Raw genomic sequence first — 24,073 nt, 5'->3', positions numbered from 1 at the left:
GGGGTGGTTATTATGAAGGCTATTCACAGGGAAATTCTCTGCAGTTAAAAGTTTTTCCAATTAACTACATTTAACATCATTTAAGCCATAAACTGGCGGTTACATTTCACATCATGTTGTCGAAGTGTGGCGGTGCTTAGGAGGCAGTTAGAGCACATTTGGCAAATACATCAACCAATACTTTGGAATGGGAATCAGGAAAACCCTGCCAGCTAATACAGAAAGGCCTTTTTAATACAGAGTCATGGATATGCACCAAAAAAAAAGGGATTTATCAGGAGAAACCCTTGAGAAAAATCGCAAAGAGGAGCCTCAGAGTTTCCCCAGCACTTGGGATGCTCCTCAGGAGCAATCCTTTATCAACTAATGGAATAGTTTGGGAGGGACCTTAAGGCTCATCCAGTGCCACCCCCTGCCATGGGCAGGGACACCTTCCCCTAGCCCAGGTTGCTCCAAGCCCTGTCCAACCTGGCCAGTCGTGTTTCTTTGTGGGTTTTCCTATTTCTTGTCAGTTGTGGCGTTTGTGTAAGTGAACCTCCAATGAAGATGAGGACAAACTCCCTGATTCTCGTGGGTTAAGACCCCCAAACCCCACTGTCCCCACCCCACACCTGAAGCATGTGGCACCCAAACCACCTCCTTGAGTTGCTCAGGCTCAGCATAAGGCACCACAAAAGACATGGGAAAAGTCTTCCAAACAGAACCAAAATACCAAATGCTCATAGATCAGCTATTCTGAGGAGAGAAACCTCTAAAAACTTGCTCAAAAATAAAAAATTATTATTCCTTGTGAGATATCCTCAGAACAAACTAGTTCATTAAAGTCATATCAACTCTTGTAATTGGCCCTTGTTGGCCAATAGAAGGAGACATTTGCAACTTTTCCCAGGAAATTATATTCTAAACCCTTCATAAGGTGGACCTTGTCCTTTTTTGAGGAAACTTGATAGCAGTCTTTAGTATTCACTGGCATAATTAGGACTGCAGTTAATTTCATTAAATTCTCTTGCTGCTAAATGAAGCAGATTATGAGACATCTTTTATTGCAAGGCATGAAATTACAGCCTGTCAGCTGCCAATGGTAGAGTAAAACTAATGAATTACAGGGTAAATAACACCAGAATTAACCAGCCAATTTAACATAGCAGAGAACAAAGTCCTTTTTAGTTGGAGCTCTGGCGAACGCCACCACCGGGATCCCTTTCAGCTGAAAGGGAACTAATCCCAAACCCAAATAACCAGGAAAGCCACATTTCTTGGGCAGCAATGTTACAAAGCCAACACTGCCGAGAAGCTGGGAGAGAACTGCTCAGATAGGTATAGACAAGCCATGGCTAAAATATTTAAACTGTGGTATCTTCAAGCAGTTTGTGCTGATCCATTATTCTTTACCCAGCCCAGGAAAAAGGGCAGAGGCACATTAATGTCTTGCTATTTTAACTGGTTTAATGGGGACAGCTCTTCACAGGCAGCACAAGACACAATCCCCCTTAATGAGGGACAGACATAGTATGGATGGATAATTAAAGGAAACAGAAAGCAGGTGTAACTATCCAGATCCATTTCCAGCTCCTGTCCCTCCAAACCTCTGACAGAGAGTGCAGAGGAGGCACATGTTGTTTCCTACCCCTCAAAAAAGGCAAAGCGAAAAAAACTCACTTTTTTTTTTTTAACAAGGATCTCAGCCCACAGGTTTAGGGAATACTTTTGGCGGGAGGACTGGAGATGCTGCGTGGAGGGCTGAGCTCATGGGAGCTGAGATCAACACCTGGGAGAGGAACATCACACAGGAAAACCCCGTCACCTGCAGCTGCTCTGCTTGTGGAGCAGCTTGGTTATTCTCTCATTTGGGATGCAAGAATTGCAACATGTTTGGATATTGGGAAGGAATCCTTCCCTGGGAGGCTGGGGAGGCCCTGGCACAGGTTGCCCAGAGAAGCTGTGGCTGCCCCATCCCTGGGAGTGTCCAAGGCCAGCCTGGACAGGGCTTGGAGCAACCTGGGCTAGTGGAAGGACCAGCTAAGGAGAGTAGTGCAGTTTGCTTCTCTTTTTACTGGAAGATTTCTGATGTTATTGAAAATGTCACCTGGTTTTTATTGTCACTTCCCATTTCCTCCAGAGTCCTCGTTCAATATTCGCCCTCCTTCCTCTCACCTGTTTAACACAGATTTTGCTCTCACCTGGCTTCTCACAGCAGCACAATTTTCCATCTGAACTCTGTCCCTCCAGTTGTTACCCATCACACTGGCACTCTTTCCCCTCTTCTCTTGCTTTCAAAGCCCCTCACTTTTGTCTGCCTTCACCTGCTGCAGAAACAGGGAGCTTGGAATCTTTTTGCTCCATAAACAGGCAAGAAACCTCTTGCTTCACATCACATAAGCATTAAAAACCGCCACTTAATTTGAACTAAGTGTGACTTAACCTGTACCAGGATTACTTAGAGAAATCACTGTGCTGCAAGATTAAAGCACCAACAGTGATCATGCACCTATTATTTCTCAGCTACAAATACAGTATTGCCAGGAACTACCAATTCCCAGCAGCATTTACTGTGCAAAGGGCCAATTCAGAAGGTGCTCTGGAGCAGTTCTTTGCCTTGCTTTAGCTTCAGCAAACCCAGAATGTCAGTTCTCAGGATGCTGGCTGCACTGCATGGGTGCACCTCTGTCCTGCCCCAGCAGGAAGGGGTTGTGCAGCTCACCTGCCCACCATGGCACTGGAAATCTGAACACCCACCTGGCTCCAGGACACCCAACTCACACAGAAAAAAATCAATGTACACAGGCAACGCTGTATGTTCAGAGTCAGACTTGAGCACTTAACAAGAAGCAAACCAACCACACATACACCTCTGTATTTACTCAGTCTGCATCCTGAGAAGAGTTTTCACCCAGCCTGCTCAAAGCTCACTTTCAGTCGAGGATTTCCAGTGCATCTCTCTCCACAAAAAAAGCTGTTTTGATTTTTAATTTGGCCATGAAAGAGCCTGTAAAATTTTGATAACTAAAGTGATGGTACCTGCCACCTTAAGCAGCCCCCGCTCTTCAATTCTCCTGCATTCCAGAGCATTGTTCACTTCAAACAGCAGTTTCTAAACAATTCAACCACTTCCTTTGCTATTTTATTTTTCCTTCTAATACCTCTTACACTCAAAGATTTCCTGATTCCCCCCCTGAAATATTCACAAGAGCAGAGAACTTTAGATGTTAATCCAGCTACTTGATTTGTAGCAGTTCTCCAGTTCTCTACCCAACCATTTAAATCCTGTCATTCATAATAGGGTGATATACTGTACTATAAACCCTTTCACAAATGGTATGTCTTGGTATTTTTCTTTTGTGACAAAGACTCATATTAGTTATGTAGAGGAAAGAAATGTACTCAGTGCTCAGACTCACCTACACAATCTCACTGTCTCAACAGGATTTTAAAAGAAAATCCACCCCTTCTTTTTTAAAGAAAAGCCAAATCACTAAGCTTTTATTTTTCCTTATATGGAACATTTTACAGACTGGCAGTCCCCAAAGTCCAGAAGCTTTCTCTTAGTATTAATTCTGAAATCAGGGAATGGTTTGGGTTGGAAGGGACCTGAAAGCTCATCCAGTCCCACCCCCTGCCATGGGCAGGGACACCTTCCACTAGCCCAGGTTGCTCCAAGCCCCGTCCAACCTGGCCTTGGACACTTCCAGGGATGGGGCAGCCACAGCTTCTCTGGGCAACCTGGGCCAGGGCCTCCTCACCCTCCCAGGGAAGGATTTCCAGACAGGTTCCTGTCCCTGGGAGTCACTGGAGAAGTGTCCTGGTGAGGTATCCAGAACAGGCAAAACACCTTCCAGGCTGGGGTTAAACCAGGAGTTGGAGCAGGTGGGTTTTAACCCAGCTCAGCCCAAGCCCATCTCCCCTCCAGGTTCCCTGGGCCCCACTGCCCCTGTTCTCGTGGTTCTTTCAAACCAGGCTGAATTTACACTTCCCCAGCAGACACGTGGCACTGTCCCCAGAGCAGAACAAAGCTGGGCCCCTTCCAGTCTGCCCAGACCATGGTCTGGCTTTAGGCTCTGTTTGTGCCCCTCCAGACCAGACTCAATCCACAGGGCAGTTTTCAGCCAAACGCATTTGGATCAACTCTCAGTTAAGATGCAGCGAGGCTGTATCAAAATGCTTTACTAAACCCCAAATATTTGACATCTGTTATGTTTCCTTTATGCACTTTGCTTGAAATTCTATCAAAAAAGTCATTCAGTTTTTCTGGCAAGTTTTAGTCCACATAAACCACTGTGTCTGTTCCTCACTAGAACAGTTTTCTGCTCAGGAAAGCTAAACCCTGCAGTGTGTGTTTGCATTGCTTTTGTCTTCTCCCCAATTCTAGCTACAAGGTCCATTTCAAGCTTTACAGCTTTAGGACAACTGTAAGTGAAATATAATACAGATGATGGTTTCATTTAATCATGTCACTCATCTCCAATTCATCATGACAGGAAGGATCCTTTACAGTAAACACAACGCTCAGTCAAATGATTTTTCTCCTTGTTTTAACTCATGCAAAATAAATTGAGATATTATTTTCTTTTTTTTAAGAATTGCACTACTGAATTACAGAATCCTAGAATGGTTTGGGTTAGAAGGAATCTGAAAGCCCACCTCATCCCACCTCCTGCCCTGGGCAGGGACACCTTCCACCAGCCCAGGTTGCTCCAAGCCCCGTCCAACCTGGCCTGGGACACTCCCAGGGATCCAGGGGCAGCCACAGCTTCTCTGGGCAACCTGTGCCAATTATTCCCTTTAAATTCAAATTTTACCTTTAAATTCAAAATATTTAAGTGCCAACATTTGGCCTGGCTGCTGAGACTGTCCTAAAGATGTGCTGATAATTATTGTAGTCAGAGGATTTCCGAAGAATAAAAGCAGGTTTAGAGAAAACAGTGTTTAAACAAAGGTGGAGGGGTTTTCATAGTGGATATTTCAAAGATGCAAACCAAACAAACCAAAATAGTCAGAGTGCCAAAGTTTCAAACACCCCCTGCTCCCCCCAAGCAATATTCCTCCTTCATGCCATTTATTATTTTAAATTTTCCACTGTCACTTACACTCTGGATAAACATTTCCTCACACGTGTTACATGGCAACAGCACCCATACTTTAAAATTAAACAAACACAAAACCACCACAGAATAAAACAAGATTCTGGATCACCCCCCCTCCCTGACTCAGATTCACACGCATTTCTCACACAATCAAAAGGGAGCAAAAGAATGAGGAAAATACTCAGAATGCCCAAAGTTTGCTTCGTTCAGAAACTGAGGCTAAAGGGCTTTCACTGCGTGCTGTTCAGTTTACTCTTTTGATTGCTTTACCACTATGTAAATCAATTTGTTAATGTTCCTTACAAAATGCATGAGCCAGTTATACTGACAAACACACAAAGCTCATTCGTAATTAGCAGTTAATTAGTACCAAGGAACAGATGCTGTTAGAGTTTCAGCAGGCGAACAGGTTCTGTAAACAATGCTTATAAATCTAAATGAATTTATTAACCACAATGCAACTGTCAACGTTTTGCTGGCAACCATACAAATATGGTGGAATCCCCAAAACATCTTTACAACATATTAATAATCACTGTGTCAACCCCAGTCTAGCAGGCAGCCTCTCTTGCTAACTGTCATAAGCTTCCCACTTAATCTTCTTATGTCACTGCTCCGGACTAATTCCTCATGCCCTCGGAGGAAGAGCTCCAGTCAGTCACAAAAGCCATTCCAGATGCACATGGATTCACCTCCCACACACGGCAGCTCCTCCAAACAAAGGCATTTTCCCACTGTTCCCCTGAAGGAGGTTCCCCATCAGGCTGGAGGGGGCTTGGGGCAGCTGGTCTGGTGGAAGGGGTCCCTCTTCATTGGAGGGTTGGTCTATGTGACCTTTAAAGGCCCCTTCCAACCCAAACCATTCTGTGATTCCAGATCTCATCCACTAAAAATAAGGAAAAGCCCATTATTCCTGCTCTCCAGTGCCTGAGCACCAGCCAGTGTGGAGATCTCCCTCTGTGCCAGCGCAGAGCCACTGCCAACCCCATGGGCTGCAGGGGGTTTGGGGAGCTCAGGGGGGTTTTGGTGGATCTCACAAAAAGGTCCTTCCCCCAGAGGGTGGTTGGGCACTGCCCAGGCTCCCCAGGGTTTGGTCACGGCCCCAAGGCTGCCAGAGCTCCAGGAGGACAGGGTGGGATTGTTGGGGTGTCCTGGGCAGGGCCAGGAGTTGGACTGGATGGTCCTTGTGGGTCCCTTCCAGCTCAGGATATTCTGTGTTTGTATGGTTATAAAACCACACATTCAGCCACTGTCTGATGCCATTGTTTTGGGTTTAATTACCTGGATAGATGCAGGTGGCTCAAATAAAGAGACTGCATCCTGTAAGCATTTCCTACAGCATCCAGACACCACCACCTCCAGTCAAAGGCTCTGGCCAGGGGCCAGCTGGAGGCCTGGGGGCACCAGTGGAGATCCCTCAGTGCTGTCAATCTCTGCACATGGCACAGAGGTGCCTCTGGGATACACTGCACCACTGCAGCACTGGGACACTCTGATATATTATTTTTAAAGTCATATTATGGCTTTCTTTACTGATGGTCTCTTTGACACCTACACTGCTCTCCCTCATTCCCTCCTCCTCTCCCCCAAAGTGCTCTGACACCTCTTCCCCACGTTCTGTCTGACAGGCACTCCAGGATTTGCAGTCCTGCACACCAAACAGGATGAGAACATGTCAAATGTATTAAATTCTCCACAGTTAGAAAAGAGAAGAAAGCCTTGTTCCCTCCTGCAGGCCCAGCCCTGCTCACTGCACTGTTACAGGGGCTGAAACCACGGGAGCTGGGGGAGCCTGTTCCCTGCTGGCACCAAGCCCTGGGCAGAAGAAGATGTTCATGGTAGAGTCTCAGAAAAAACAAATATTCTCTCACTTCTCTTACGAACAGGGCACTGGAAAACAAGTCCTTGACTGGTTTATCCTAAAGAGCAGCATCTGCTCCTTTTATACAACAGGGATTCATCTCCCCCCCTTGTTAAAAAATTGGTATTTTAGATAATGGAAGCTCCTGCCTTTCTGTTTCTGCAGAGGCTGATACATCTTCTGGCATCTCCTCCTCCTTGTTTCCACAGTCTCTCCAAGGATGCTTAGCCCAATCAACATTCTATTCCAAACAAAAGCTGGAATATCTCCTCTTGACTCATAGCAATGAGCAAGAGTTATAATCACACCTGATGTGTCAGCTACAAAACCATCTGCTGTTGGTCAAACCAGGAGTTTGTCCTTATCTCTTTTAAGAAACAATCAGAGAATTACTTTCAGGTAGGATTTAAAATAAATAACTAAAAAAGGGGAATGAAGCTCAATGACTCTTGCTGGCAGCAATCTGTGAGCTCTTATGGCATCAATGTGGGTATAAAACATTAAGGAAACATAAAATGTTCCTTTTTTTTTTTTTTTAAATTTGTTTGACCCCATGACTTTCCATCGGTGCCCTACAAGGCACTGTTCTCCTTTGCTCACTTTGAAGGCTGGGTCACACAAGTAAATGGAATATTATTTTTGAAACTGTGTGCCCCCTGCCAAAATCAGCACTAACAACCATTTCAATACACTCCATTTACTTATTCCTAAGTAAAATTCATAACAAGTAGAACAGTGTGTTTACCATTATATGAAATGTACCACAAAGACAAATTTTTGAGCTGGGAAGAGTTGTGAAGCAAACCTCCCTCAAATGAAACCATTCATCCACAAACCACCAGCTTCCTTCCACTACAAGGACCAGAGGCTCCTGTGAGCTCCAAGTCACAGCCATGGGAAAGCAAAAAAATGACAGGAAGTTAATTTCTCTGAAAAGGTTATTAATATTATCTCATTTATGGATCTTTAAATGCACCTGTGGAGCAGCTGGAGGCTGCTCACCTTGGTCTTGGCACACCCAGGACTATCACTGTATGACAGTCCCAGGTATTTAGAGATAAAATAAAAACATTTTATAGGCTGCAAAACAGAAAATTCATATTTTAGGGACTCTAAAAATATTAGGAGACCAATTATAATATATATTATAATATATATATATATATAATATATATTAGAAATTCAATTCTTATAAGCGAGAGAGCCAAACTCCATCTGTCTCCTGCTATCTCAGGAAGGGAAACCAGATCTGGACTCCAGGAAGCAGGAGGGAGCAGCTGGATGGATCCAGTGGGACAGAGCCATGGACAGCAAGGAAAAGGAGGAATTGCCTCAGTCAGAGGGGCTGAGGCTCGTGCCCAGGCCCTGGGACTGCAAACCTCATCCCGGGGCTCCCAGCTCCACACCTCCAAGAGAGCTTTTTAATGCCATTTCATTCCAAACTCTTCGGACTACAGCTCTTCTTGGGATGGTCTCTGAAACCCATCAACAGGAAAAACCCACAGACCCAGCTCTGGCAGTCAAATTAAACATTATTCCAGGCAGGTACGTGGAGCTGAGGCCGTTCCTCTGATGTAAGGGCACGTTTGATCTAATTGGAAAAAATATTTCAAGTGCACTGGGAATAGTCACTGTTAACTGAATGCAACAACGAAAAAGGAAAAAAGAGCATGCAGACCCCAGGGAATTACCAAATCAATTAACAACTAATTCAGGAACTAATTTCTGTATTGCCTCTTAGCACAAAACTGTATCTTTAATTTCTCCTGCAATAAGCATCACCATGATAGTCCTAACACACTCTGACGCTTTAAATGAGTTTACAAGTATCTCTTTTTGATTGGCTATATAACATTATTTCTTCACAGTTCAATGCAACCACAGCCAAGTGCTCTGAAATATTTAATTATACTGGTAGCGACCAGTTAACAATTTAGAGAACCACAGCGAGTACAAAACATTTTATAACTAGTAATCAGCTAATTAAAAAAAGCACAGCAAAATGTGTATGTTCTGATTATAAACAATTGCGGAGGAATTACACAGAAGATTTCAGCACTAAGAGTATTTGGCTCCAAACCATAGCCTGGTGTTTGCACAAGCTGATCTGGAGACTGATTACTGTGATTAGACAGACGTGTGACAGAGGAAATTACACCTCACGCTAGAGATAAATAAATCAAACCATGTCATCTGCCAGTTCCTGGTAAATCACATCCTCTCAGAGTTTGGGAAAGCCACTCTCTGGAGACACCGGTGCTTGCAAACAACTCTCTACAGAGCCTGAGCACCAGTAAGCAAAAAAACAAAGCTGAAGTAGTTTTGGTGGATGCTCCTTCCAGAACCTGAAGGAGCCGACGGGAAAGATGGAGAGGGATTTTTCACAAGAGCCTGGAGTGACAGGACAAGGGGAATGGCTTCCCACTGCCAGAGGGCAGGGTTAGATGGGATAGCAGGAAGGAATTCTTCCCTGGGAGGGTGGTGGGCCCTGGCACAGGTTGCCCAGAGAAGCTGTGGCTGCCCCTGGATCCCTGGAAGTGTCCAAGGCCAGGTTGGACGGGGCTTGGAGCAGCCTGGGCTGGTGGAAGGTGTCCACAATGGGTTGGGTCTGTCAGTGAATCAGAGGGTTCTGTGCAGCAAGTCACAGGTATAACGAAGGCAAGTAAATCCTGGGCTCTGTCTGCCCTGCAGATGTTTGCTGCCATCCTTCTTCTGAAATGCTCATGGTCCTCACCTGCATTAGCCATTTTTATCTCAGAACACAACCTGATTTTGAACGCAGACAGGAAAGAGAAGCCATGAGATGAGCCCTGGCACTACTGGTTGTAGCATCATCTGTCCACCCTGCTCTTCCAGATCGGTTTTTTCACCCTGTCAAGTCAGATGAATTAAGCCAGAATAGCTGCTAAGATCATTGCTTATTTGTTCTCTCCTTTGGTAGACTCCAAGTAAACATTTGCAGCCAGGAAAGCTGCTGCAAAGAGCATTTACTGTTCATGGGGACGGCGAGTCTCGGATGTGACACTTGCCCCAAGCACTGCAGGGCTCTCCTGGTAGTGAGGATGACTAAGGACATCACTCTGCCTGACTAGACGTGGCAGATGATCCCTTTTCAAAGCCTATTTCCAAGACAGCACCGTGCTTGCTGCAATGCTCCCCCAGCTGGACAGACAGCTCCGGGGATTTTAAGGGAAAACAGGTTCCAGGTGGGATGTTCTCTCTGGTTCAGCGGGAAGGACCCAGGTAACACAGCAGGAATTGTGAAACTGCTGCTGTGAACACCCCAACTACAGCTAAAAATGACCAGAGAGGGGGTCAGCAAGTAGAAAAGCTCTAGTGAGGCAGAGGCAAGACTGTCCTACACCTGGAGGGAAGAGAGGACAAGTGACAGGTTTTTGATGCCCAGTTTGACATTTGTTGAAAGCATTTTCAAAACAGTTATCTTTGCCAAGTTTAATGATCTTTTTTTACAAGATTCAGATGTACACTGAGAAGTTCTAGTTGTGTTTATGCCCATCTTGAAGGAAAACTGCAATTTGTGTATGCAGGAATCAGACCCTTTCTTGTGGAAAGCACATCAGTGATGCCACCCCCACGCCTTGACCTAAAAATATTTGCCATTTTTAGTTCAGAGTAAAAGAAAAGAAAAAATACCTAATTTCATTAAGATTACTTTAATGTGCTTAAATATGCCAAGCTGGCAGGCAAAGAAGGTCATCTGAAATATCACCTAAAAGTAAAGCCTGAATAAGATATTCCACTTTCTCCATTAATCCAGCCATTTGCAAACTGAGGGAAGGGAATGGATTCTGAAGTTCACCTTTGCAAGTCATGGATGGCAAATTTTTCACTGTGTCATCAATGTAACATTAACCACCAGAACATCTATTTCTAATCCAGGCTTCAAGTTAGACCTACATGGTGCAGGAATCTGAGGGCACAGGAGCTGCAGCACCTCCCTGGGTAAGCCAAGGGCTGAGCCAACCTATCAAACACCTATTTTGACCAGTTTTTGGTAAAAGAGCAGCCAAGGTTATACAGCTGGGGTATATAATGATATGAGCATCTGTGATTAAGTGCAAAGGGCAAAGAGAAGAAGGGCTGGAAGCAGAAAGTCAAGGCCAGCTCTTATGTATTTATTTACACTCCAATCTGGGGGATGGGGGCAGCAGAGAAAAAAAAATCATAAAAAAAAAGAAAGAGCACACAGCTGCCATCCCAAAAACAGACCTCCCATCTGCCACCCACGATTTGCATGTCACCTTCTCCAGGCTCATTTGTACTTCATTAACTGCCATTGACTTAACAAGATTTATGCAAATGACACCATAGGAGCTCGCTAACTCCCACTGCAATCAAGTGATTATGTATGTACAATTCTCCACAGCAATGAAAAATTAATACATGACAAGCCCCCTCACCGCTGAGCTGAGCTTCTTGCTTTTATTTTTCTTGTTGTGCCTTTTTTTTTTTCCCTTTCTAAATTTGAATATACCCTACTGATAAAGATTTCCCAAACCCACAAAAAACAAAGTTCTTTTTCAAAAACGCTACAGCTCCCCCATTCTAGAAGGTCTGGTCCCCTAAACTGTGCACACTAATGTGTGCCTCAAAATATTCTTCAAAATATTCACTCTGGCACCCAGGAACAAGTCTTCATTTCCAGAATAAATGGGTTTGAAGGCAGGATTCTCCAACCACAGCAAACCACTCACTCTAAGAATAGTATCAGCAATGCTACAAAAAAAATAAATATTTTTAGTTTAAGTGCCTCTTTCTCAGAAGCACAGAACTTTCTATGGATTTTAACTCTGAGCTAATATTGTTCCAGACATTTTCTGACTCCATTTGATTTGTAGGGGTTATTTAGTTGGGAATTTTTGTGGTTTTGGAAAAAATCTGGCATCCATAGCTCTCCAAAACTGCTGCTATGGTTGTGCATGCACAAGGTACTGGTACCTCCCCTTGCCTTCCCAAAATTTCACTGACCTTAAGAGTGCTTTGGCAGGACTGAGCAGCCACATTCTAAAAACATGCCCATTTTCAGGGCCTACACTGTGAGGTTCTGCTGGGAGCAGGAAGGTTCCCTGGGACAGTTTTATAGGGCTTAGCCCAATAAAACCATATTTAGCACTGCAGTGAAAAGTCAATTCTAACCTGTGGAAAGGACAGAGAGAATAAGAACACCAACTGTTTTCAACCAGACTGCTCTGAGTTAAGGACAAGCCCTGAAGGAACGAGGTGTTTCCTTGGAAGGAAATATGCCATTCACAGTTTGACCTGTTCACAGAATTCTGGAATTGTTTGGGTTGGAAGGGATCTCAGAGATGATCCAGTTCCAACCCCCTGCCACGGGCAGGAGGGACACCTTCCACTAGACCAGGTTGCTCAGGGCACCATCCAAACTCTCCCAGACTCTCAGGGATTTCCCTCAAACTCCCAGGGATTCAGGGACCAGGAGCAGGAGTGCAGGAGGAGGTTGCAGCTCTTATTTTGCCCAACAGCCCCTGTGCAGGTTGGGGCAGCAGCTGGGGCCCAGAAAGGCTGGAACACAACAAGCAGCAGCTCTTCATTCCAGCAGAGTTGGCTGTTCAGCAGCAACTCAGACCTGGGCTGGGAGGAAACTGCAGCTGAGATAAGGACAAACTTCTCACAAGCACATTTACTGCACCTCCCAGAGCACTGATTTTCCCCTGCATTTGTTCTGTGCTTTCCCCATCACACACAAAAACACTTGGCTAATATCAGCTCTTCCTCCCCCCCTCCCTGTGCCTCTCTAGTGCTGGGAGAGATTTCATTTCTTTCCTCAAAACCAGAACATTCCCACTCTCCAAGGGACTTGCTTGGGTTGGGGTTTTTTTGTTTGTTTGGGTCTTTTGTTTGAGTGTGTTTTGGGTTGTGGATTTATTGTTTCTGTTTTGGGTTTTTGTGTTGTTTTTTTTTGTTTTGGTTTGGTTTTTTCGTTTTTTGTTGGGTTTTTTGTTTGTTTGTTTTGGGTTGGTTGGTTTTGTTTTGCGGAATTTTTTTATTTGTTTTGGGGTTTTTTTTATGTTTAGTTTTATTTGGGAAATAGTATTTCTCATTTCTGGGAGACCCTGGGTAGGTAAGAACAACCCAGAGGCACCACAAAATACACTGAATAACCAAGCCACTGATTTCAACAGCAGAATAGCAAGACTCTTTTCTATTCCCCCCTTGTTTTTGGTAATTACAGTTATTTCAAGTAGCAGTGAACTGAGAACACAAAATCCAGTATATATGAGTTCCAACCATAAGTTCCTTTTTTTCAGGCCAGCAGAGGACAAACCCTGGAAAACCTGGTGACGAAGCATTAGAAGGACAAGTCTTCAGTGATGCAATAAGATCATTCTCCTGTGAATGCTACAGTCTGTATTCAGCCTCCTGAAACCTCACTTCCCTTCCTACTCCCAAGTGTCCCAAGTAACAAGACAAGAGGAAATGGCCTCAAGTTGTGCCAGGGGAGGCTCAGATTGGATATTGGGAAAAAATTTCTTCATGCAAAGGGAGGTGAGGCTTGGAACTGCCCAGGGCAGTGGGGGAGTCCCCATCCCTGGAGGAGGGGGGGGTCTCACAGCCCTGTGGATGTGGCACTTGGGGACATGGGTCAGTGATGGCCTTGGCAGTGCCAGGGGAATGGCAGGACTCTGATCTTAGAGGGCTCTTCCAACCGAAGTGATTCTGTGATTCCCTGACCATTTGTCAGAGAAAACGCGTCACAATGGAAGGGGGTCCCCATCCTAAAAAGCACAATGTGCTAAAACTTGTAGGTCAAGAAGTTCCCTTTCACATCCCTCCACCTTATTCACAGTTAAGGCACATGAATAAGGGACAGCCCCTCTTCCAGCAGGAGTTTCTGAGGCCTCAGAGAAACGTGGCCCCTGTAGAGCCCACCAGGAGCAGCCGTGTCACAACGGGACCTGGGCCACCTCTACACACAAACCCTCCCCAAATCCCTTCCCTTGGTATCCAAGAACAATGTGAAATCCCACATGGAACAGCCATCCTACAGCACTGCAAACCACCCAACCTCCCAAACCCTGACAGCAGGATGGGTCTGCTGACAACACATGTCAAATCCGTGCTGATAATTGCTTGTACGTGACAAAATGGAATCACCACAATTGGGATTCATATAATTAATAACAAGCAGTACACGTTCCCAAAAGATTGGTCACATTTAGGATACAAGCAGGGTTGCAGGGAGAATTTTTCCAAACAGAAATTCGAGAGATTGGAGGGGTACTTCATCCAACATTGCATTGTAGTGCAATCACACCTCCAAATGTTTATCTTGCACTGCTCTTCCTACGAGTTCATTTTTAATCAGATTCATTCCATACAACAGCATTTCAGAAAAGAGCAGCACACATGCCTGGGATATTGGCACATGTATTCCTCAGTTTTTCACTCTCAGCTGCACTTTTGTTTAATTAGCATTCCCCAAAAGAATTCCAGCCGGTCTAACCCATCCTGTACCACACCAACACTGTAGGAAAATAAAATTGCAGCTTGTTTTAAATGCCTGGAATCTCCTCCCCTGGATGCAGAGCCAAATACTGAGCTTTGCTGCTTTCAAACTGCTCTTCTGGATTGCAGCGTGCTTGATTAAAATCTGCCTACTAGAGATTCACACACCACAGCATTTTTGCTCTGCCTGATGGTCCCAAAAGGTCTTTTGAAACGACTGTAAGAAGAAAAATCACTGCTGATAGTTAAGAGTACAAAATCATCTCCCCCTCACACTCAGAAATAAAGAGGAAAAACACAAAAAACCCCAAAATATGTAAAGCCACCTTTGCACAGGAGACCCAGGGCTACCTGGCAGGGACTGGGGAAAGATTAGGAGAGGCAAGTGAGCCTCTGGAGGGTAGGACAGGCACCACAACACCTGGAGGAACTGTGTGGGAAGGAAATCAGCTCCCTTCCCTGAGCACTTCTCTCCAGCAAGGCAACTCAGTAAATACTTGCAAACACTAACAGAGAAACTATTCGTGAGGCAAATATCAACCACGTGGACTTGGTGTCGTTTCATTTGAGAAAGCAAATCATCTCATTCCCCAGACACTTGCTATCTAACACTGGCCTCGCTTTTGCCTTTCAAAGGAGCGTTCAGAGCTCCAATTTAGCGTCCTGGGCTAATGAAAGCGCGCCCGGGCCAGCAAAACAGACCCAAACAAATCCTCCAATCCCGGCCCTGTTGTGTAATGAGAAAGTTTAATTAAGGCCACCCATTACAGCTGTAAACGTTCTCTTATATAATAAGGTCTAAATGAAACTGAACCTAATCAAAGTTACAATTCCTTCATTAGCAAATTACAAACAGGCGCAGCTGACACGGGGCCGTGATTGCCGGCACTAATTGCCTCTCCGGCGCGGGCCAGCCTGGCCCCGCTCAGATGTCCGTCTGCGGCAGCAAATTAGGGCCACATCAGGCTCTTGCTCCATCACAAGGGGCTCTTGTGGAGCGATGTGATTCACCCTGCGCCCGGCAGCACTCGGCCCAATCAAAGCCCGCTACAAAGGCGGCTTTGAAGGCAGCCCAGCCTGGAAACGCGCTCCATATGCGGGCCGGCAGACTGCACTTCATTAGGCCTGTTGTCACATTTTTCCCTCTTCTTATTCTAATGATCCTATTTTAATACACACAGGAACCTCTCCTAATTGATGTCAAGTGAGTGACTTCCACATTCATCACCGGAGCACATCAAAGGCGCCGGGCGCGGGCCCCGCCGGAGCCAGAGAGACCCGAGGTGTGGCTCCCAACTCCGGCGAGCGGCACAAAAAAACCCGAGTGCCTCGGCATTACCTGTTTAATTGGGATTGCGCGGCCGCTTCCAATGCTGTCTGTTCTGCTCTCCAGGACCTTCTTCTCTTTGTCTGGGTCACTCCCTTTCCGAGACTGCAGAGCGAAAAGAAAGTTTGGGCTCCATTAAATGCAGCAGGTTCACACGGAGGATGCTTTTTTTTTTTCCCCTCCTTTTTTTCCAAGCAATTAAAATATAATTTTGCACATAAATATAGTCTCGAAAGCTGTGAGATGAATCTACACAAATACAATACCATCCAAAAATCTGAATAAATAAGATACCGCCCATAAATTTCAACCATCCACTAGTTTGAGATGTATTTGGGTTTAAAGAGTTACACTTCCAGTGTCTGAAGACCCAGCAGATCAGAGGACACTGAAGTTTCTGAAGTTTCCAACAGTAGCTCCAATGAGGAACGAAGGTTCCAGCTCCTCATTAAAAAAGTTGAATATATCCATGCATACATTTAACTCACACCTGCGTGGTTCTCAGAAACGTTATCAACTATTTAGAAATACAATTTTATGATGCTGGTTTTGATCACATTGACTTTCACATATTAGTTTTTTCTACTTTGGGATGGTTAGAAAGTTGGAACTGCAAGAAAAAGTGGGGATTGATGCTGGAAAAAGTTATTTGAACACAATGTGGGAAAAAATCAGCATGAGGTGAATTTAATCGATGTTTAAAGTGGAATTGCTTTCTCTTGGCGTTCCATAAGGCTGGAGCTGCTGCAGGAGGAGGGTCACAGTGCTCACCTCCCGACTTTATGGAGTTCTGGGGGAATTTTAAGCAGATATTCAGATTGCAGCCCGTTATTGCCAAAGAACACACGGACGTAATGATTTTGACAGATTTATTTTATTACAAAAAGAAGACCCGAGAGTCATCCTCCTTAATAACTGAACTGACAAGTGACAACTTCACTCCATTACTTTCCAATAGGAACATTACTCACACAATATCGAAAATGAGAAAACATTTTCATGTGCTTTTCAACTCGGGAGATGATACATGAAAGGAGCCCATTTGTGATGTCCAGTGCCACAATGGGGAGTTAATGAAAACCAGGGCGATGCTTCTCATTTTCAGCGGAAAGAGATGTTTGAAACACCGAAATCGGGAGGACAATGAGGACGGTGCGTCGCTAACACCCATTTTCCATATTCCACGGAGGAGTGGAAGGAAGAACAAACCCCCGGAGCAGCTGCCCTCGGGCGGGAGAGGAGGGAAGGGGAGGGGGAACCCACGGAGCAAGACTTCAAGTAGCACCATTCTAAGAACACATTTACCCAGCGGGGATCCCGTGCTGCCTTCCCCGCTCCACCGGGAACGGGCTCCTCTCCCCAGTTACTATGGATCGGGGCAATGGAATGACGTGCCGGGGAATTAAACAAAGAATAAGTGAAAGAAAGCAAAACAAGTGGGAGGGATGAAATCCAATGTGCAGGATAACTATTGTTCCCCGTCCTTCAAGACAGATTTCTGACTCTGAAAGTGCCACTTCCCAAGAATACGAGGCAAAACAAAGCTTCAATGGGGCAAAGAGCCCGTAAGTGACATTGTAAAGAATCCCAGTGAAGGTATCCAAATCCCTGGGAGGGGAGTTGTCAACTTGAATGTTTCTTTTTTATCCCATTTTTTTTTTAAAAAGAAAGGAGCCTGCCTCTGAAATGCAAGCTGAATATCTGCGTGCTTGTTTTCACTTTTTGGTTTTAAATCACCCCGTCTTGCCTTCCGTGCAAGTAACTGCATCTGGAAATAACACACTGCACGTGGAAGGGAAATATCTACGTGCAAGACATTGTCCAGTGCCAAAAGTACAGAAACACAGGGCTTTCTGTTAGGCAAATTCTATTCTAGCTGCTTGTAATCCCATTTTCCAGGGGAGAATCTTAGCAGGCTCTGCTATTTATAAAGACAAATCCCACAGTGAAACAAAGATCTGCTCTGAGCTTTTGTACCTACGACACACACGATACATCTCACATCCTACAGCATGAAAAAACCAGGCTCTACACCACACTGGATCAACACTTGTTAGGGCTTTTTCTGATGGCACATCTACAGGTTAGATGGCTCTGTTTAAAACTTCATGCCAGAGAACCAGAAGAAGTCTGGAAAAATTAAAACACCTGCACGAATATCAGTTGACTGATTTCCCCTTTGCACTGGAATTCATACACAGACTTAATCAGTGTAAAGCTTGACCCAAGTGTGGGGATAGAGCATCTGAGTTTGGGCCCAACCAGACCCAAATCAGCAGTGCAGAGCACCCCAAAAATAAGAATCCTGACCTCTTACAGTAGACACTGAGACAGAGAGTTTAAGTTTGAAAAAACTCTTACAATTCTGTAAATATATAAGAGAGGTAATACTGAATATGGGAAGGGAGATGCACCTTACTGTCCCAGAAATTCCCTCACCCCACACAGGATCAGACATACTTACAATCAGTTCCTTGCTGAAGTGGACCCCATGATGCAGTTTAAATCCCCACCTGCCCTATACTCTATTATTTAGTGGTCCCTGTTATCACACTACTCCAAAAAAAAGGACATTAACACTTCTGCTAATATTTGATCTGTTTTATCACCTAAGTGACAAATCAGCTGCTGCAACAATAGCTTTACAACAAACATTAATAATCAAAGCCAAAACCATCAGATGCTGCATTTAACACACTTAATGTGAACGTGCTTAAAATTCTCAAACACTATTCCAACTCAAAAACTATCATTAACAGAAATCATATCTGTTTTCTACTTATCACAATTTTCTTCCAACACTAAAAGATCTGTAGGTCACTAAACAGATTACCTGTACTAGTTAACAAGGGGTAACTTGCAATTGTTAAACAGAAATACCTTTGAATCTGTGAGTGATAAAGGCATAAGCAAGTTCCAGGCTGGGAAGAGAAGCACAGCAAGAAATCCAGAGCTAATATTTTGATAACTACACAGAAAATAATGATGGATCTGTTTATTCAAGTAAATAATCCCAGGTTGATATGGCACAAAAGCTGGGTTGCAGCAGGGTGGGTGTTCAGTACTTCAGGACAGAGACTACAGGGCAACTCACTACACAGCCTTCAACATGCCCAGATTTAAAAGTCAGAACTAGTTCTGAAAAGTCAAATTATGATCATTATTTTTCCATGAGACTTGTTTTTGCTCCAGTTTTCCCCCAGCTATCTGACACTGAGACGATCCTCAACACCCTCTCGAATTAGTAAATTTGGCTCTCACTATGTTATTAATTACCACAGACCAGAGCTTTGGTCTATTTTTTCATGGTTGACTTAACATTCTTCTCAAACCTTTTCTGTGATTCACTTCCTCAAATTTACACCTGCTCCAGATTAAAACAGCCCCAAATTCCCCAATGTCAACACCACCCCTCCAGCCCTGACAGTGTTTAATTCCTCCTTCAGCCCGGTGCTGCTTTGGAAGGACTGGTGGCTCCCAGCCCTGTCCAGAGCTGTGCCTGGGCTGGTTCCTGGGCTCACACTGACACCTAGTGGGGTTGGGAACTCCGCAGTATTCCCGGGGATGGGAAGAATCCACAGCACCTGGGGGCACTTCTTCACAGCCACTCACTGCAGGGTTTTGCACCCAAACACAAACTGTGGGATTTTCTCTCCTTTGTGGGAGAGAAAATTTGATTTGATTTGATTTTCACATGCAAATGCCCCTGCTGGGATGGACACAGGATCCCAGGCTCTCTGTGCTGCCACTCCGTGCTCCGAAACAGCAACGAAACTTTCTACTCCATAAAGGCCAAGAGCTCAGGTTTTGTTTAGAGTGTGAGGAAATGGTTTTGTCCTTTTTGCATGTGGGAAGTGAACATGGCAGCACCTCTGGAACAAAATATATCAACTCTTTGTGATGACAGGGAGGTTGTGGCTTTCTAAGCTCAACTAATGTGCACCTTCAATCACCAAGGGACCTGGTCGTGAGCCCCCAGGGATTGTGAGTTTGCCATAAAGCACGATAATTGTCAAAGAACTGCTCACAAACCACAGTTACACACTCAACACGATCCCAGAGCTTTCAGCAAGGCTGCTAAACTAAGGGAATCATCACTCAAGGCTTCGTTATCACCTCCCAAACTACTTCTGCATAACAAAGATCTCTCATATTGCACCAGACATTTCTATCCGGTACTTTTTTGTTTTTGCCTCTCAGTGAAGCAAAAACCAGGTAGTTTGGGAAGGAAAAATAACCAAGATATTTTACTCTCCACCATCTTTTTTTAACTCTAGAAAAGAAAAGTGGGTTGATTCTGTATAGTAATAAAAGTAGCATAGGGTAGTTACAGAATGGTTTGGGTTGGCAGGGACCTTAAAGCTCATCCAGTCCCATGGCAGGGACACCTTCCACCAGCCCAGGGTGCTCCAAGCCCCGTCCAACCTGGCCTTGGACACTTCCAGGGATCCAGGGGCAGCCACAGCTTCTCTGGGCAACCTGTGCCAGGGCCTCCCCACCCTCCCGGGGAAGGAATTCCTTCCCAATATCCCATCCTACCCTGCCCTCTGGCAGTGGGAAGCCATTCCCCCTTGTCCTGACCCTCCACTCCAGGCCCTTGTCCAAAGTCCCTCTCCCGAAGCCCCTTTAGGCACTGGAAGTGGCTCCAAGGTCTCCCTGGAGCCTTGTCTTGTCCAGGCTGAGCTCTCCCAGCCTGTGTTCCTGGGGAAGGCCCTCCCGTGCACTCCCTGTGCCGAATTCCCGTTGGAGCCCCAAACAGACCCACCCAACGTTCCCCACAGAAGGGTTTTGTTTCCAAGCCCACAGATCCATCTCAACACTCCTGTGTGGGTCAGAGCAGCCCAGCTCCAGAGGGCTGAAGCTCAGGCCACCTCCACAGCAGCAGGTACAGCTCAGCAGCAGTCCCTCCCTTGGCTCACTCACCGTGAAGAGGTTGGATCGGCGCTTGGACTGTTTACGGACAGGAGTTGGAGTGTTGGCAGTGGGAGGAACATCAATCCGCAGCTCCTTCTGGCTGGTGCTTGGAGTTGATGGGACAGAGGAGGAATAATCACTTAAACTCCCTCCTCCATTACTGGTCTGCAAGGATTAAAGTGAGTTTTAAACAGTGATACACTGCTTGCAAGAGATTACAATCCACAGCCGTAGCTTATTCACTCCTGATTTATGCAAGAGCAGCCGGGGCTCAGGAACACGGGGCTGCCCTGCTGCCACTGTTCCACACATCCCTACACACATTTGTATTCCAAGCCTTTACATGTTTTCCCTGCCATTACTTTTTGAACACTTAGACAGCTCTGTTTATACAGCAGGCACATTTTCATCCTGCACAGTGTAACCTTCCCTGGGTGTCACCAGTTTCATTTGTTTTCTAGTGTACGAGTGAGCAAAACCTCGGGGAACATCTTGAAAATCTGGTTTTCTACTTCAAAATTACTACTCTGACTCTAACCCAAGAGAAAATACCCAGTGCCATGGAGCTGCATAACGAGTTAGTCCTAGCCTGGAGACATCAGATTACTGAGAGCTCATCAAAAAAATGAAAATAATTCAGCGTTCTAAAATGGTTACTATGGGGTTAGATAGATCCCAACACTTGGAAGAATCACAGAATCTCCTGAGCTGGAAGGGACCCACAAGGATCACTGAGTCCAACTCCACGGGATTTGCTGAGATCACTGGTCAAGAGATACAAAATTTTAGAAGGAAGATATTCCAATTTATTCAAAGTAGCAGGAAATGCAATGTTACGTCTTGGTCCTGAAAGAAATAAAGCATTGAGCCCATAAAACAATTAATGAATTGAGGTGAGAAATTACTAAAAGCAGGATGGTGAGGAAAGTGGATAGAATGGAAAGGACCAAAAGGTGATTAAGAACAAAGTCTTAAGTTAAAAAAAGACTATTACACATAACATGAGTACTAAAAGTGGAAGTAGTCAGGAAAGGCAAAAGGGTCAATTTTCCCCTATCAGATCCAATTACACCCATTGAGGACATACTGTGTGTGCTGAGGGGGGAATGGGGCAGGTCAAGGAGGGAAAATTCTGCCCAGTGGAGGAGCAGCAGTGGGTGAAGGGGCTGGACAACATGTAACACGTAAATTTTGGGGGAAATAAAGGTCTGGGATGCACACAAGACACAGAAAGAACATCTGTAAAGCAGCCAAGTCTCCTAGAGGAATGAGGAAAGATAGTGTGGGAGTGTTTCCAGAATGGCTGAGGAGAAGGATGGCTGAGGGGACTTCTCCTACACTCCCTGGGGGTCAGCATATGGATCAGGATCAGAATTCCAAGCAATACCTCCAAAGGAGAACCATGGAGGAGACAATCCCTTATACCATCCAGCTGAAGTCTCTTTTCATGTTTCAGATCCTCTTCTGCTTCTTCCAGCTTTCCAAACTGCCCTTTTTAAGTTCAAGGAGTAAAGGATAAGGAGGAAGAGGCATGAGACAAGCAGCTTGTGTTTGGGCTGAAGGGCCAAGCAGAGCAGATGGAAATGCAGGAACATCACCTTCTGAAGGTCACCATTTCTCTGGAAATAACATGTTCCTCAGCTCATCTCTGCGTGACAAAATGCGACTGACAACACTGCAAATGGCTTTTGATGGGGCAAGTTCTCCTTTCCCCTCTTTAAATAAAAACATACACATATAAAAAGGGATTAAATTTCATTTTCCCTTCATTCTGACCAAACTGGGAGAAGTGTGGCTGTCAGGGAGCCAGAGCTGAGGGCACTGAAAGCAACAGAGGGGCTGGAGAGAGATTCTTCTACAACATTCTCAAGTGCCAGAGGAAGCAGCAGCACAATTTGGACATGGCCCAAGTGTGTAAAACAAAGGAATTGAAACAGTTGGAATGATCATTTTTAGTGTCCTAGGAGAGAATGGTAATGCTGGAGAGATGAGCAGGACAACTTGGGAAGAAGGGACCTGAATCATCCCACATCTGCCTTCCCTTGTTCTCAAACCAGTGGACATGAGGAGGGTGATACAGAAGCCTTGTGTTTTTTAACTAAAATTACCAGATTTCTACTCTAAGTGCCTATTTCCCTGGTAGAGAAAATGAGGGATTCTCAAAAATTTTACCTTCTTAATCCTTCATCATCTTACAGTGTCATTTTATACTTTTTGGAGCTGTACCCTGGATTTATTATGATTTATTTTGCAAGAGTGAGTAACTCCCAAAGGAAAACACCTACATGTTGGGCATTCTAGACCCCAAAGACACACATTCCTATGCAGACAGGTTCTATAAAAAAAACCCTGCAGGAAATGTTTCTTTTGACTCAAACCAACCTCGTGTGATTTCCAGCTTCCTAAATAAAATTCTGAGCTGATTTCAAAACAAGTCACTGGCTGGAACAATGAAAAACACAAACAAACACGTGGAAACCATATTTATAGAACCACAGGATGGTGTGGATTGAAAGGGACCTTAAAGCCCATCCAGTCCCACCCCCTGCCATGGGCAGGGACACCTTCCACTAGCCCAGGTTGCTCCAAGCCCCGTCCAACCTGGCCTTGGACACTTCCAGGGATCCAGGGGCAGCCACAGCTTCTCTGGGCAACCTGTGCCAGGGCCTCCCCACCCTCACAGGGAACAATCTAAAATGCTTGTTTTAAATAAATATTAGATTACTTAAAAATAACCCTGTAAATCCAAGAGGATTGTGATGTATATGGCGATGTCATTAAATATATTAATATTCTTCCTCCAGTTTTCATTTTGCAATTCCATGAAAAGGCAGAAGGAACAGCTACTTAAGCAATGTAGTCTCTTCTCTAGTCGTGCCCAAAACACTGCAACAGAACATTTCATCCCAAATGGCCCCTGCTATAAATAAGATAATTGTTCCCTACTATTTAGTGCTTATCCATAATCAGGTCTCATGTACAATAAAACAATGGATGATCAAGCTGACTGCACTTGGCTTTTAGTAGTTTCATTTACATATTTAGACAATCACATTGAAGTAAAACCTTGATGGAGGTACAGTGCAAGCATAAATAATGCATCTCTACAGGTTTGCAACAGGTAGTAGGGAGTGAGGTTGTGTGCAAGCAACAGCTGAGCTGCAGCTTAGTACAGTGGACATTAAGCTCCACACCCTTCCCAGGAATAATGCAAATCTCCTGGGAGAGTGACAAGATAAGAAAGCCAGCAAGTGTGAAAATGTATGCAGCCTGCAGATTTCAAGGAATTACTTCTACTGGTAAATAATCTTTCCATCTTTACCTTCAAAACTGTAGTTCTCAGGTAAGCTCACACTGCTGGGGATTCCTTGCTGGAGTGTCCACAGCATCAATTTGTCTGGA

At 44.9% G+C, this 24,073-nt stretch overlaps 1 protein-coding gene across 10 annotated transcripts in view; it reads right to left on the bottom strand.

Moving 5' to 3' along the window:
- The window catches only part of AGAP1 (ArfGAP with GTPase domain, ankyrin repeat and PH domain 1), a 301,541-nt gene that overhangs the window by 140,515 nt on the left and 136,953 nt on the right, over nucleotides 1-24,073 (bottom strand). For 9 of the 10 annotated variants that reach the window (XM_027705461.1, XM_027705463.1, XM_027705467.1 and 6 more), the window contains 2 exons: nucleotides 20,681-20,836; nucleotides 15,770-15,862 (listed from right to left, as the gene is read on the bottom strand). In XM_027705461.1, coding sequence (XP_027561262.1) covers nucleotides 15,770-15,862; nucleotides 20,681-20,836 — 249 coding nt within the window. The remainder of the gene's footprint in view (nucleotides 1-15,769; nucleotides 15,863-20,680; nucleotides 20,837-24,073) is intronic. The other variant, XM_027705466.1, reaches the window with a different exon arrangement.

The sequence above is a fragment of the Neopelma chrysocephalum genome, unplaced genomic scaffold (genome assembly GCF_003984885.1).
Source record: "Neopelma chrysocephalum unplaced genomic scaffold, ASM398488v2 Primary Assembly neopelma1_335, whole genome shotgun sequence".
NCBI lineage: Eukaryota > Metazoa > Chordata > Aves > Passeriformes > Pipridae > Neopelma > Neopelma chrysocephalum.
The sequence above is the reverse complement of the archived record's forward strand: the minus strand, read 5'-3'. Positions and strand labels throughout refer to the sequence as shown.